Source organism: Poromitra crassiceps, assembly GCF_964638095.1.
Source record: "Poromitra crassiceps genome assembly, chromosome: 15".
Lineage (NCBI taxonomy): Eukaryota > Metazoa > Chordata > Actinopteri > Beryciformes > Melamphaidae > Poromitra > Poromitra crassiceps.
In genome coordinates this window covers 17,028,606-17,043,605 of record NC_139634.1, presented here as the reverse complement: position 1 = coordinate 17,043,605, position 15,000 = coordinate 17,028,606, and the positions used below count along the sequence as shown (strand labels likewise).

Sequence of the window (15,000 nt, the reverse complement as noted above, 5' to 3'; positions counted from 1 at the left end):
CACAGCTGTGGCTTATATGAGCTGAGCTACACCTGTTCTAGAGGCTGGCTGAAGAATGTAACACATACACATGCACTTATGGATGCGCACACACACACGCACACACACACACACACACACACACACACACACACGCATGCATACGGACACGCACACGCACACGCACACACACACGTGGAGTTCCCTACTATTCCCACTGATGAGTCACTGCTGCGAGGCCTGACCTGGCATGACTGTTCCTCAAGTAGCCTACAGTCACCAGGAAACAATCCAAATTGGCAAGAATCACTGCTATTATAGTAAACATAATAATGTGTTATGTGAGATGAGGTCTGGGATGAAGTTGATCCGTATTAGAACTTAAAATGGGCTTTTGAAGATAGCAAAAAGGCTCATCTTCCCTCTGCAAGTCCTACAGCCTCTGATCCAAATAAGTGAGATACTCAGCAAATCCCAGATGAGCTTTAAATCTCACATTACACTCTGCAGTAGAGCACTACATTATCCCTGGAGGAAAGCATGCTCACTAATTTTAGCACATCTTACATAATTGACAGTTCAAACAGAAGTTGTGTTTGAACAGGATTGATTGTCATTTCATCTCACTTGTTTGTATCTTTGAGCACATTTATACTTTCGATTTGATGAAACATTATTATCCTCATATAGGGCAACAAGGTCATTGGAGCAGCAGAGAGGATATAGATACGTTGTTAAACTGATATACTGGCAGGTTATTTAATGCCGATGTTGATAACCAAACATTTTGGATTGAAGCTGCTGATAGCTGATATTTCAATATCTTTGAATTTGACCATTATCACGACAAACTAGGTTAGGTAGGTTAGGTAAAGTATAAAACAGCATGAATTAGGGTTAGCAGCCCATTCAGTGGTACTGTAGAGGAAACTTTGGGATGCAGTAACTGCCTTTAAATGATCAATTCATTTACAAAAATGTATTATTTAATCAAATCTGCATAGAAAATAAAATAAAATTGTATATTTTACAATCTTGATTTTACATGGCTGACGTCAGGGAGGACATGACTGGCCAATATCTAATATCTAATATTTAATAAAAGGCCAATATCATATTGATATGTCAGTCTAACTCTTGAATAAATAGTGAAGATAATACAAGCATAACAAAATAACATAGAAGCGAGTGTGCATCGTTAGCAGTTGACATTATCAGGAATTAAATTGAATGGCATATACAGAAATGTGTGCAGTAGGGATGAAACAATAACCGGTTTTAATAACCGTGATAAAATTCCTGACAATAACCGTAGCGTTTGAAATTGTCACGATCATTAAAACCATGGTACAGTAACCATGATTACTGTGTCACCGTGATTACAGCGCTTTGAAAAACATGGTAATTACTGTCCATCATCAACCAAAGTTGGCAACCGTCTCCCAGATGCAGACGCACAGCCTTGGAGAAATGATTTCAGTGAGTGTATCAGTCCTTTTTGTGTCAGAGTTTTCAATATAAAACTTGGTGAAATGATTTCCCTGAGTGTTAGTACTTTTGGAACATTTTGAGCATATTTTAACAAACCGTGATAATACTCATAACCGTGATAATTTTGATCATATAATCGATGAGAAAAACAAAATAACTCAACTCTATTTCATGTTGCTTGTCCTCCAGACAGAGGTGCCACGGCCAGAGGAGAGTGAAACCCCAGAGGGAGAGCCCTCGGTGGAGAAGGAGAATACAGGGGAAACAGTCCCAGAGCAGGGAGAAGAGGAGACCCGTACTGGAGATACAGACAAGCCCCAGACAGTGTCAGAGCATGATGAGGCTGGGAAAGACGAAGACAAAGCGTCCGCTGATGTCAACATGGTCGATCCCAAAAAGGAGAAAGAAGGGGAGGGAGAGAAAGACGAAGACAAGAAAGGCGAGGTAGAAGAGGTCAAGAGTGGAGAGACTGGGACAGGAGAGGAGATGGACAACAAAGACAAAGATGGACAAGGGGAAAAGACAGATAAGGCTAAAACAGAGGAGAAGACAAAAGCAGAAGAGAAAGATGTGAATACAAAAGCTGCAAAGGGGGCCGAGAACAAGAAAAAGCAAGTGAAAGAAGGAGGTGGAGAGGTGAAAGTCAAAGGAAAGGAGGCAGAAAAGCAAGGGAAGACGAAAAGAAAGAGTGGTGCAAGTCCCTCCTCCTCTACACCCCTCGCCGTGCCCCGGCCGAGGATGTCTGCCCGCTCTATTAGAGCGTCTGCTAAAAATGACATCATTGCCAAGTTCCAACAAGGTGCACCTGAGTAAGTTATTGAAGAAATACATGCTGTACATCAAATGTATCAGTCACCTTGTACTATATTAGTATAACTAAAAGAAAATCTGGTACTATAGTGCTTTGATGAGGAGTTATGGAATATTTTGACCTTTCTAGGACCCCAATACCTCGCAACTTCAAAGTTCAGAGGTCATCTACGGCTGGGGTCACTGGGGCATCAATCAAGCAGAAGATGCTCCAGTGGTGCCGCAACAAAACTCGCAACTATGAGGTGAGCTCAGAACAGAATTCCTATCTGATTCCTATCCAGACTTTGTTTTGGGGGGGTGGGGGGTGGGTTGGGCACAGACTTTGAAACTACATAGGTACAGATCTGCCTGTAGTATCCACAGTTCACATCTTCTTCTGCTCCCTTGGTTGGTCCTCTCAGGGCGTCAACATAGAGAACTTCTCATCATCCTGGTGTGATGGGATGGCATTCTGCGCCCTGATCCACCGCTTCTTCCCCGATGCCTTCGACTACTGCTCCTTGAATCCAAAGGAGAGGGAGAAGAACTTTGACCTGGCCTTCAAAACTGCAGAGTAAGGAGCACTCACCTATCTATCTATCTATCTATCTATCTATCTATCTATCTATCTATCTATCTATATATCTATCTATCTATCTATCTATCTATCTATCTATCTATCTATCTATCTATCTATAGTATCTATCTATCTATCTATCTATCTATCTATCTATCTATCTATCTATCTAGAGAATCGGAGCAGTGGGAGCAGTATTGCGTTCGCGTTACCGCACTGTTGTGACGAAAAGGGAGCTGAGTAAGAAGGAAAAGCTCTCGATATACCGGTCGATCTTCGTTCCTACCCTCACCCATGGGCATAAAAGAAGGGTTGTGACCGAAAGAACAAGATCACGGATACAAGCGGCCGAAATGTGTTTTCTTAGGAGGGTGGCTGGTTGGCATCTCCCTCAGGGATAAGGTGGGAAGCTCAGTCATCCGTGAGGGACTCGGAGCAGAGCCGCTGCTCCTTTGCGTAGAAAGGAGCCAGGTGAGGTGGTTCGGGCATCTGGTAAGGATGCCACCTGGTCGCCTCCCTAGGGAGGTGTTCCAGGCACATCCAGTTGGGAGGAGACCACGGGGCAGACCAAGGGCTAGGTGGAGAGATGATATCTCCACGCTGGCCTGGAAACGCCTCGGGATCCCCCTGTCAGAGCTGGCTAATGTGGCCAGGGAAAGGGAGGTTTGGGGTCCCATGCTGGAAGGGCTACCTCCGCCACCCGATCCCGGATATGAAGTTGAAGTGGGTGGATGGATGGATCACTGGTATGTCTGGCTTCAACGTTCCTCATTACTCCTTTCACCCCTGTCTCTCCCAGATCCCTGGCCGATTGCTACCCCCTACTGGAGGTGTCTGATATGATCCTGATGGGCAACCACCCGGACCCCATGTGTGTGTTCACCTACGTCCAGTCCCTCTGCCATGGCCTCTCCAAAATAGAGAAAGAACAGAAGGATAAAGACAAGGAGGAGCAAGAAAAGGCCACAAAGGAGGGAGGAGAGAAAGGAGAAAAGGCAGCAGGGGAGCTAACCACAGAGCGAGAGGAGACCGCTGAGAACGGGATGGTAGACAGCCAGGAAGAGAGAGAGGGAGCTGATGCTGTGGAGAGAGAGGAAGCTGATGTAGAGAGAGATGGAGGTGATGTAGAGAGAGATGGAGATGATGTGGAGAGAGAGGGAGCTGATGTGGAGAGAGATGGAGGTGATGTGGAGAGAGAGGTAGTGGATGCTGTGGAGAGAGAGGGAGCTGGGGAGGAAGAGGCCTTGAAGAGCAACGGGTTGGAGGGAGCTGGAGACGGAGGAGTGACAGTCACAGCAGAGGCCTAGAGAGATAATGGAAGCAATAAAAAAATAAAAAAAATAAAGACTGAAAAGACCAAAGGGGGAAATAATGAGTAGGTCTTATGGACCCATTTCACAGAACCCTTTTGAGGTGGTAAAAGCGGGAAGTAAAGCAGCTGTAGTACGCTAATACTATAGGATGAATCAGCGTGACGTCACTTGCCACCCAGAAATGCGGAACCCCGCGGCAGTTATTAGGCCATGTTCAGACTAGGAGGCTAAATCTGATTTGTGAACTTTAGTGACCTATTAATAACTTTATCCAGATTGGTTTTATGAGTCTGGACGCTCAAAGTCTGATTTGTGTCACTTGTCCCAAACCACATATGTAGGTAGTTTCCAATCTGCTTCAAATGTGCTTTTGACTGATGTGTCTTCAGTGTGGACGCGCAGATCCACCAAATCTGATTTGAACGTCACTCGCAACTCTGCATCAAATGCTTCTGCGCAGGAAAACCACGTCACCAACGTATTTACTAACGCCCACGTCGTTACCATAGCAACCCACGCAGATAGGCTGTTTAGGTCTGGACACACAGAGCCGACTTGAAAATCAGATTTGTGGCAGTGCGGACACACTCCCAAATCAGATTTGGGAAACCAATCAAGATAATGATGATTCATGACTTTATCAGCAAATCGGATTTGCCTGTAATGTGAATATGGCCTTAGTATGAGTTGTGCCAAACAAACGTTAATATCTCAAAAACTATCACATCGCTTATATTTTTACATTCTGAGTGAGAGCAGAAGTAGCTCAAGAGTTTGATGTATAATATATGCATGTCGTGTTGAGGTTGTGTGAACTGTCGCAGTTTTTAAAATGTAAATGGAGTCAGCCGGCTAGAGTCAGACAATCAAGCCTCCCAAAGCTCATGCTCCATAGGGTTCCATTGCCATTGCCACCCAGTTTGTTTACCAAAATGCTGCTGGGCTGATCCCTCATATTAATTATGCTTCCATGCTGTTTAGGTGTTCCAGTGCCAGGTGCCCTTAATGGTAATGATTACACCTGTATTTCCTGCTTTACCACCTCAAAAGGTTGCTGTGAAATGAGTCTATTGTGTTGGATCATGGGCACAGTGTAAGAGTGTGGCACATTAGGTTGGCTGTACTCAGATAGGCCTACTGGCTGTGTAAAGTCAGGTTGTCATGTAGGCTATAATTTGTAGTTTGAAAGTGTATTATGCTGTGATTTTTTTTCTAATCACTGTTATGTTATTGTGTTTGTTTTTAAGCACATGATGAAATAGAAATGTGTGGTTCTTCCATTTGTTCTGTATTCATAGAGAATAATTAAAAAGATGAATGTGTTCCATGTGTTTGAGATTAATCTGCTCCCCAAATTGTGAAGAGTTTAATTCAAAATATATTACAAAGTAGCAAGAAGAAGAAGAAGAAGAAGAAGAAGACGATGAGGAAGATGATGATAACGATGAAGAAGAAAACAAGACCCTCGTTGCATTAAAGTAAATCTCACTTAAGAATGACTTTCAGGTTATCAGGTGTCTGTATTTTGCCTAAGAAAACTTGATACCTGGAGCAGGTTCTAACGTGGGGTCCGGCGGGGAGCCGGGGTAGGCTACTTGAGTGTCCCAGGGGGTCTCCAGCAAATTCACAGGTTTCTCTGTTATTTCTCTGCCTACAATACAAATAGTTATGGAATTCTGGACAAAACCATATAACAATAAAATATCAGATTTGGGTCAGAGACAAGGGTTGATGAGATAGTCTATCTATCTCACCAACCCCATCTGTCTATCTAGAGTCAATCATAGGCCTAACGTTAGGAAATTAGCTGTCCTTGAAAACGTTGAGAATCACTGTTTTAGGGGATCAAATCTATTGTTTCCTCAAAATGAATAAATAGAATCCATGTTGAGGCTATAGTCCTTCTTCTTTTGTACCTCTTATTACTGTTGTTGCTACTGTAATGAAACAAAGTTAAAAGCCGTAAACCATGTGCGACCAGATCAAATCACGATGCTACTCTAGGAATTACGGTAAACTACGTCATGTCACCGGAAACGCCATTGTGTACAGTAACGTTAGCCCCAGGTTAGCCGCTTTTGTAAGCTAGCCCGCGGTAGTTGCGCGTTTCTCCCACATCATTCTCGCCAAAACATGTCAACCAACATGCCAGTGGGCAGCTTGAGCATGGAGGCGCAGCTGCTGTCCATCATGGACGTGCTGGCGAAAGCGGCAGTGGCCGAAATCAGCGCGGTGTTTTCGGAGAGCTCGGAGGCGCTGCGCCTGCAGATCTCCCAGAGCCTGAAGGAAAACGAGGCGCTCAGGATGAGGATGAAGGTGACGAGGAGCGAGCTCTTCACGCTCAGGCTTCAGACCAGGACCAGGCCGGCGAGTCGGCTCTCCCTGGCCCGGGCGAGTATCCCCAGACCTCGGCCTAAATCTCTGGCTAATGCTAACACAGGTAGGTAATGCACAGGTATCCGTTCAGAGGTTAATACTGAACTAAACACACAACGCCATGCCACTATTACTAAACAGGTTAACGTGATACATTACAAAATTTGGTGTGATCGTACTATGCTGCCTTCAAGTGCTCCTCGTAAACTCTTACTTCCGAGTCGAGATGGGAAGTTGGAAAAACAATGTGTGACGCGTTCAAGTGCTTTTGGTCGGAAAAATTAACAAAACAAGATTTCGAGGAAAAAAAAAATCGAAATCTGCCCCTGTAATTAGCCGCTACTGTGTGTAATCATATGAAGCTGCACAAACTGTACAGGCCTCTTCAGACATATACCCAGCTCTTCATCCATCACTATCATGCTGACTTTTACATTCTCCTCCACTAGTTTCTGTAAAGCCACCTGTGGCCCAAAAAAGTGTGGGGGATGCAGCTTCTGTCACTATACCATCGGAGACTTGCTCCACTGCCGCCAAAGAGGAGGTAAGTGCAGCACAGACTTTGGATAACGTGATTGCAATGTTTAGTGTGTGTGTACATGCAGGCATACTCTTATCTTCTGTGTGTTAGTGTGCAGAAGGGGAAACCCCAGATGTCATCTTGATCAAGGATGAAGACGACATCGGAGGATGCAGGACTGCAGAAGGTGAGTCAGGCGTTGCTAATAAGAGTAATGAGATAGTTTGAAGTGTAAATCTTTCACATATAAGTTGTTTGGTCCGCTTTAAATGCGCCAGAGTTCGTTTCCTCGGATAGTCTGCTTTGTTTGGGGTGGTGTGAAAGCGCAAACGAACTCTGGGGCGGAACAAACAAGCGAACTCTGGCCCGCTTGAAAACGTGGGTCTCAAGTGAACCCTGGCGCGGTTCGTTTGTTGTGTGAAAGCAAACCTGACTAAACACAAGAGCAAATAGGAAGCACCAGTGCAACTGATGCACTCATGCAGTGCATCACGAGTAGAAGACGGTAGAAGGGAGCAAAACAAACACTGCGGTGCGCACACGTGTACAGTACCTGCACGCCGCATGACGTACGTTGTCATAACAACAACACATAGTTGTCTCAACAGCTGGCTTGCCTTCTCCTTCGGTACGTACTGCCTCGCTCGTCTCATCTGCAGAATGAAATGTTCAACAGCTTGCTGTCTCATCTGCTGCTCATATTGGGCACATTCTTGTAAAATATTTATTTGATAGTAACACCAAAGTAAAACCAGAAATCCCAATATCGCAGGTGTTGCTCCATGGTTTGTGTTTTGCAGATTCACTTGTGTTGTTCAGTCAGCCCTCAGCCAGGCAAGAAGCCTGCTGAAGAGGAGAGATTTCCCTTCTCTATTCTGTCCAATAGACGAGTGACTGTTTCGACAATGTGATGTTGTTCAGAAAGTTTGGTTGTGCTTGACAAATTGCTGTGTGAAAGCGAACCAGACCAAATGAAAATTGCAACAATGTTGCAACTTTCAACTTGCAACTCAGCTTTAAAACGCCCACAGCGCTCCTCCAAAAACAACAGACGCCACCAGCGCTGAAACGCCAGGTGCATTCATTAAAAGAGGAGCACGTCTAGCGCGTCCTTACATAGAGAATGAATTGCAGAAAGATGCTGGCAGCTCCAAAAACGCTTTTGGTCTGAATGTCCCCTAAGACAACATTAGCTCATATGCAGCTGACTTCATGGGACTGAAATGGGATTTGTGATCAAGTGACAACCTTCGGTGCTGAAAAATGAAGCCAACGCAGAAGTGCCACAAACTGCAGTTCCTCGAATGGCCACTTGAGGCTGACTCCAAAGGCGAGTCAATCCCCATAGACCTCCATGTTAAAATGCCCAACTTTACAACAGAAATAAACATGTTTACACCCTGGTTCAAAAAATGGTTTTGATCTCTATAGCTAATTCATGACAACTGTATCGGGTTGAATTTTTATATAACTCAACTGCAAAGGGAAGTTCATTTGTTTAGAAGTGAATTGGAAAATGACTTGATTTATGACCTCAGTAATCACTTTCCTAATTAGTTCATGGTCTCAGTAGTTTCAAGTCTTCAATACAGCATGGTGTTCATTTGGTAAATTATCGTCCCATTTAGAGTAAAATAGACGATAGAGTAGACTGTGATTTGGGGGGTGATTGACATGTCGCCTGTCCAGTGATCGCGCAGCTCGCTGATGACGGACCAATAGCAGGCGGCGCTGCGGCTCTTCTCGTCCGAATATGGTCACTTATGGCTCAACAAAAAAAAAAAAAAATGGCGACGGTCAAGATGCCAAACGGGAGTCCACAAACCAATGGGTGACATCACGGTGGCTATGTCCATATTTTTATACGGTCTACGTTTGTGATGCTATTCTATGGTTTGTCTTTGCAGCAGGTCCGGATGACTTTGGGGACCACAGCTCGCAGGGTGATATCACCACAGCGGCTCCAAATGTAGAAGCGTCCGGTTCCTCCTGCATGACGGTCGATGATGATGATGAGGAGGAGCTGCGAATCGTGAGTATTCACGGCCGAGGGCAGGGGCCTCTGGAAGAGAACGACACCCTCTTCACTGCCTTTGAGTTGCAGGCTCTCAGCAACCTGTCCCCGGACCCCACCCTCACCCACGACAGTCTCCTGAGTTTCACCGGCGGCGCCAATGACAGACCACCGATGCGAGGGATGCAGGATAACGGCGTGGGGCTGGTGAGAAACGGCCAACCGGACAGAAGAATCCATTCCACCCAAATGGCGTCGACGTCGCTCAACGCCGGGATGAAGCCCCCGCTGGGAGCCGACGGTGAAGGGGGCCACCACAGCCACATCATGGGCCAGTTTTCCCAGCAGCAGAACCTCGGCTTCTCTCACGTCGGCAGCAAACCCCTGGACTGCAGCTTCTGCGGGGAGCGCTTCATCAGCCGGGAAGAACTGATCGTGCACCGGGCGAGCCACACCGGGGAGTCGCCCATCCCCTGCGGCCTGTGCGGCAAGTCGTTTGTCAACAAGACCACGTTGAACATCCACATGCGCATCCACACCGGGGAGAAGCCGTACGTTTGCCCCCAGTGCGGCAAGCGCTTCACGCAGAACGGCAGCCTTAAGATCCACCTGAGGACTCACTCCGGAGAGAAGCCGTACACCTGCTCTCAGTGCACCGCCAGCTTCAACAACCCCAGCAACCTGCGCAGGCACATGATCACACACACGCTCTGACACTATGCTCAGACAGCAATATTCATTTTAAGGGAAATTGTGGTATTTTCAAATTCATGTTTTCCACGACAGGTGTTGCGCCAAAGTTTGTAGCCCTGAAAAATGTGCTTTCCCTAGTGTGTCCTTTATGTGTGTTGTTGTTTTGCCACTGCTCAAGAAATATTTTATATTCTTTAAAGTAGTCGCACTCGCCCTTTACCTTGATAGAAAGGCAAAGGCTTCGGAAAGAAATTAAGACATAAGCATGACGTCACTATTTATATACGTTTGTCTAAAAAACACATTTCAAGCATTTATGCATCCGCCTTTGGCTCAAAATGACTTTAAGAGAATGAATAACATGGTACATTCAGGTGTGTGCAAACCACCGACTGGTAGTGTTGTGTATAGCCTGGCAACTTCATAGTGGACTCGGTGGACGCTTGTTTGAGATAACGAGGCAACTTTTGTTCTTTGTTATCCCAGGACATGTTTTTAAAACTATTTTATCATTAAAAAGAAAAAGCTAGCAATAGGGAAACAATCCAGATGTTTTTTTTAATGATTTTATTATTGTCTTCCCTGACTGTGGTGAAGAGACACTGCTGGGGTAAATACATGTATCTTTGGCCAACAAATGTCATAGCACTTGGCACTTGCCACGCTTTTGGTCCAGAAATGTCTGCATTGGCACTTCTGGTAACCAGAGAGAGAGACAAAACACATTTCTTTGTTGAAACCAATGAATGCAGATAGCTTGTTAGCGTTCCATTAGCACAAGCCAGTGTTGCAGTGAAGAATGCCATCAAAGCTAACATGTTTCTTAGGGTAGCTGAAGGACAATGAAGGGTTTTGATTTGTAGAGCTACAAGCAATACGAGGGATCAGCCGAGCAGCATTTTGGTTGCCGTTTTGGTTGCCCATTGCCGTTTTCCGCCATTTTCCAGGGGAAAACGGCAATGGGACCCTATGGCGCCAGCCTTGAGTGCTCACTCTAGCCCCGGCTGTGCGGGGTACATTTTAAAAACTGCGACAGTTCACACAACTGTTTGTTTGGCAAAACTCATACTAGTTAACTGCTGTGCTTCCGGAGGATTTGTGGTGATTTGCGGCAACGTCACGCTACTTCCTCGTATAGAGCAGTGTCACATCAAGCAATTAACAGACAGATGCATAGGCTAAACCTCAACCCTGGATTATTCTGACCATTGCAATTTGTTTGAAATGTATATTGTATAGTGTACTCTTTGTTGAATTCTTCATTTATCCTTATTTTTTTCTATGAGTGTGAGTGTGTGTTATATTTAAAAGGCAAACTACCTCCTCCATCCTCTCTGTTGTAGTTATCTCTCTTGACCTTTCCTTTTTTGTACTTCCTGGACAATTTCAGGCAGACTGGGCAGTAATCCATTTGGGGGGGGGGGCGGGTTGTGTCCATGGATTTATACTCTCATGCAAATTTGAATAAATATATACTCTCTTTTTCAGCAACTGATAATCACTTTGGTATACTGAAATCTTTCAGGCTCTTACAGTTTTCACCGCTAGAGTGCAGCATTGTGTCCAGTTTGTGACGCAGGTCTAACTTGACTCATGAGCATTGCTGGGGGACTCTTCAGGAAACTGGTGGAAATTCCTTGCATTGTTCCTCTTTCCACCCTCCCCGCACTAACCTACTGTTTATGGGTTACACTTGTTTGCCTTTGATTTCACACAAATGGCTGAAATGTTCGAGAAAACGGCATAAAGAAAAACAAGGAAACGAGAGGTATTAAAGAATTCTATTGATTAAAGCAGACAGCAGACGCTCTTAGATGGCCTAGATGTGTAGCCATGCAATGGCCCAAAATAGGTTTCTGTGGTCAAGCATGACTCACTCACATCAAATGATTATTATTATAATGGCTGCATTCAGTACAAAGGCAAATACTGTAATGCCACCAAAGAGACCAAATAATATTGGGCAGCCACATGTGGAGGATGTGATGGTCACTACTAGTGGGTTTATGTGTCAATAGATTGTATATCCGGTAGGCCGTTATACATATTTACCCCCAAAATATGCAGCTTCCTTCAGGCTATTGTTCTTAGACAATCAAATAAAAATGACATCAGTGGGAGGGAGAGAGCATGGAGAGAGAGAGAGAGAGAGAGACACGGAAATGGGAGGGGGAAGGGGCGGGGAACCACATTCTACACCACAGTTTAAAACCCACGACGACGACGACCTTGCCCATCATGGGCGTACATCTATCACTGTTTAATACGTTGTGAATACAATCTAGACGGAAGGGGGGTTTCCAGTCCAGCTGCTCATGAGACTACTGGATGACTGGACGTCTCGCAACTTGTGACACACCTGTATGACAAGAGGAATTCTACTCGCGCCGTATTTACGGTAAAGCGCTTGTTGATCCCGCCCCTCTCTTTGATAGAAAACTCCGTTCGTCTCCAACGGGCTTGACCGAGAATCCAGGGAAGGAAGGAGGGGAAAAGAGGAAAACACACGAAAAGGAATACGTTGAGAAGGGGTCGGTGCAGGCTTCACAAATAGGTGAGCAAATTCTTATGTATTAGCACAAGGTTTAATACAGCGAAACGATGTTTTACTGGTCACTGGTGCACTGCAGCGTTGGCAAGGAGTGGTCACATCGACAGCAGTTCAGCACGACTTTCCAAAGCTAACGTTGTGGCTAAAATAGTTAGCGTCGACGTTACACCCAAAGTCCAAGCCCCGACTCCCGGTTGTTTTGTCTTCAGTAGGAAATCTGATAATGTATACATATACACAACATAATTTACCCAGATGATACCCATTGCTGGAGCAAATTGTAGATTAGCCAGAAAAGGCCGTTTAGCTGAATACACGCTATCACGCTAGCACCTCACAGCTAATCTGTGTTTGCTTTGCCTGGCAATGCTAACTAACGTTAGCCTGGCTGGCGGTTCGCCCTGTTTGCAGTCGGCTATATGGGTTATTGTGATGCTAGCCAGACAGCTAAACGGGTCACACGGCTGCTGAGCTCGAATAATTGAATTCATCTGAGTAGAGTATACTATAACTAATCATGTCCCATCTGTGAGTCTTTTGTTCTCATTTCTATACGAAATGAATGTATTTTCTGCTTCTACGTTGTCTAATGATGATGTACTACTAACTGTAGACAGTGCCAGCTCTGCTCGTCGCTACTGCCCCATATAGCTAGCTTACGTTAGCTAATCAATACAGTAAAGTCTGTCTGTCTGGTTTTGCTAGATCACGGATATGCTTCTAGCCCAGGTGGGAGGCAACTCTTGATGCTTAATCGCAGCCAGGGCTTGCCTGGAAATGTTTTGAATAAAGGTGAACCAGTATTCATAACAGATTGACAGGCGTGCTCTTTACAATGAGGCTGCTGTAGCACACTGAAATAGACCGTGTTTATCATTTTTGTGCGTTGCCGTTGGCCCAATTAGCATTGCTGTGGTTTCATCTCGCTTTCTTTAGTTTCTTTCCTGCGGGGAAAGCCTTTGTTTTCAAAACAGGAGAGGACTAGCACCTTTATTGCCATGGAAGACGGAGGGCGATCAGATGAGATGATGACTGTTATTCAAAGTAATCAAAGTAATTGCAAACCTTTCCACTCTTTTGACAAGCTGGTCCTCATAGCCGTTTGTGTATTTGAGTCTGTTTTAAGGGTGGTGGTCTTAAGTTGTAAACTCTGTCAGACAACAGGGTTGTTGTCTGTCAGCTTGTGAACCTGTTGGGTAGGTCTTGTGTGAACTTGTTTTGATAGGGAGAAGGGCTGGGTGGGGATAACTGTCAACCTCTGCAGTGAACGCGAACAAACAAACCAGCGTTTCCCTTGTAAACAACCACAGTTTTCAATTGTGTTGTGTGTGTAGTTCAGTATCTTTCATGTAGGCCTACGGACTAACCTACTTGGTGTTTATGTGCATATTAATCATGGGTCATGGGTCTGTTGTTATTCACTTGGAAGTGCTGCAGGTGCTAACCACTAATAACAATGTGTGTGTGAGTGTGAACATACATGCTGAACATGCATACTTACTGATACTGAACATGCATACCGGACATGCATACCGGCCCTTCCAGACAATTTGTCTGCCAGTCGGTGTTTGATTGTTGATGCCTGCTTCCAGGGCGGGCAGCTTCTGTATGTCTGTATGCTGTTTAGAGGTGTGTAGGTTAATCCACACAGGGCCTGTGTGTGTGTGTCTTATGTATGTGCGTGCATGTTAATATGTTTGTATGCTCTTTAGAGGTGTGTAGGTTAATCCACACAGGGCCTGTGTGTGTGTGTCTGTGTATGTGCGTGCATGTTAATATGTGTCTATGTCACTTAAGTGGATTAGCGGGCTAAAGCTTCAATCCCATTACAAGCCACAGGTGTGCTTTGTCACTGTGTGTCTTCTTTCACGCGTGTGTTTTCTGCCGCCCAAGGCAGGTGTAGTAGTCCCAGATTGCAGTTTCATTAAGTTCACAAGGACGGTATTGTTGGTTTCGTGTGTATGATCTGATCACAGATGTCTTCCGACGGGGTCGAGTGAGTCATGTTGAATGATGGCTGCAGAGCTCATATGTAGGCGATGTGACTCGTGGTGCGTCAGGACAGGATCAGATGTTAGAGTGTGTGGTGTGTGGTGTGTGTGGTGTTGACCTAAAGGCATTCTTCTTGACATTTTGACCGTTGGTTTGGTTTCTGTTGCTCCAGGGACAACAGAACATAGGCCGACCCATTTTCTTTGTACTCTCAAACGCTCACTTGGCCTGGCCGCTCGCCCCGGGAGAGATTAGAGAAAAACGACCATTTTGCCTCCGATGGTGTATTATACGCTCTTGCACAAATCCTGGAATCCATGTAGTGCGTAGCGGATGAACAGTAACTGGGGGAGCAGTGATTCATGACAAAAGACGAGTGGTTCAATCCAGGAATTACCTCAATTTCTCAGTCATTTCTCTTTCCTTTCCTGCTCAAAATAGTTTGTGATATAAAAGAAAGTGAAAATGATTTTCTCACATAACAATTTTAATTTTTTTTCCCCAGGGACATTTCTGAGATGGTAGAAAAAGCAGAACGGAGAACAGTAGATGGAGAAGAATATTAGGGAAGGGGAAGTGGTTTGTGGTCATATGATCAGTATATTGAAATGTATCGGGGGTTTTTCCCAACGCTGCACAATAATTCTGTGTTGTGGTGAATTTGGTCGTGCTGTTAAGAGGAAGACGGCCATCCGTGAGTGG

General features: G+C 45.1%; 3 protein-coding genes across 7 annotated transcripts in view; all 3 read left to right on the top strand.

Annotated features, from left to right (window-relative positions):
• The window catches only part of smtnl1 (smoothelin-like 1), a gene marked incomplete at both ends in the record, with an annotated part of 5,750 nt that extends 237 nt beyond the window's left edge, over positions 1 to 5,513 (top strand). The window contains 5 exons of the mRNA XM_083651776.1: positions 1,660 to 2,279; positions 2,411 to 2,525; positions 2,685 to 2,836; positions 3,639 to 3,942; positions 5,451 to 5,513. Of these exons, the coding sequence (XP_083507902.1) occupies positions 1,660 to 2,279; positions 2,411 to 2,525; positions 2,685 to 2,836; positions 3,639 to 3,942; positions 5,451 to 5,513 (1,254 nt within the window). The remainder of the gene's footprint in view (positions 1 to 1,659; positions 2,280 to 2,410; positions 2,526 to 2,684; positions 2,837 to 3,638; positions 3,943 to 5,450) is intronic.
• Positions 5,514 to 6,297: 784 nt separating this feature from the next.
• LOC310790083 (uncharacterized protein) lies at positions 6,298 to 11,132 on the top strand (the record flags this gene model as incomplete). The annotated part of the gene is made up of 4 exons (XM_083651775.1): positions 6,298 to 6,592; positions 6,978 to 7,072; positions 7,160 to 7,235; positions 8,956 to 11,132. The coding sequence occupies 4 exons, from the start codon at positions 6,298 to 6,300 to the stop codon at positions 9,774 to 9,776; spliced, it is 1,287 nt and encodes a 428-aa protein (XP_083507901.1). The 3' UTR covers positions 9,777 to 11,132.
• A 936-nt stretch (positions 11,133 to 12,068) lies between these two features.
• The window catches only part of LOC310790730 (catenin delta-1-like), a 30,472-nt gene continuing 27,540 nt past the window's right edge, over positions 12,069 to 15,000 (top strand). For 2 of the 5 annotated variants that reach the window (XM_083652474.1, XM_083652473.1), the window contains exon 1: positions 12,069 to 12,309. The gene's annotated coding sequence lies outside the window, so the exon portion shown is untranslated. Of the gene's footprint in view, positions 12,310 to 13,260; positions 13,360 to 15,000 lie in introns of those variants that run through there. The other 3 variants (XM_083652475.1, XM_083652476.1, XM_083652477.1) reach the window with 2 other exon arrangements.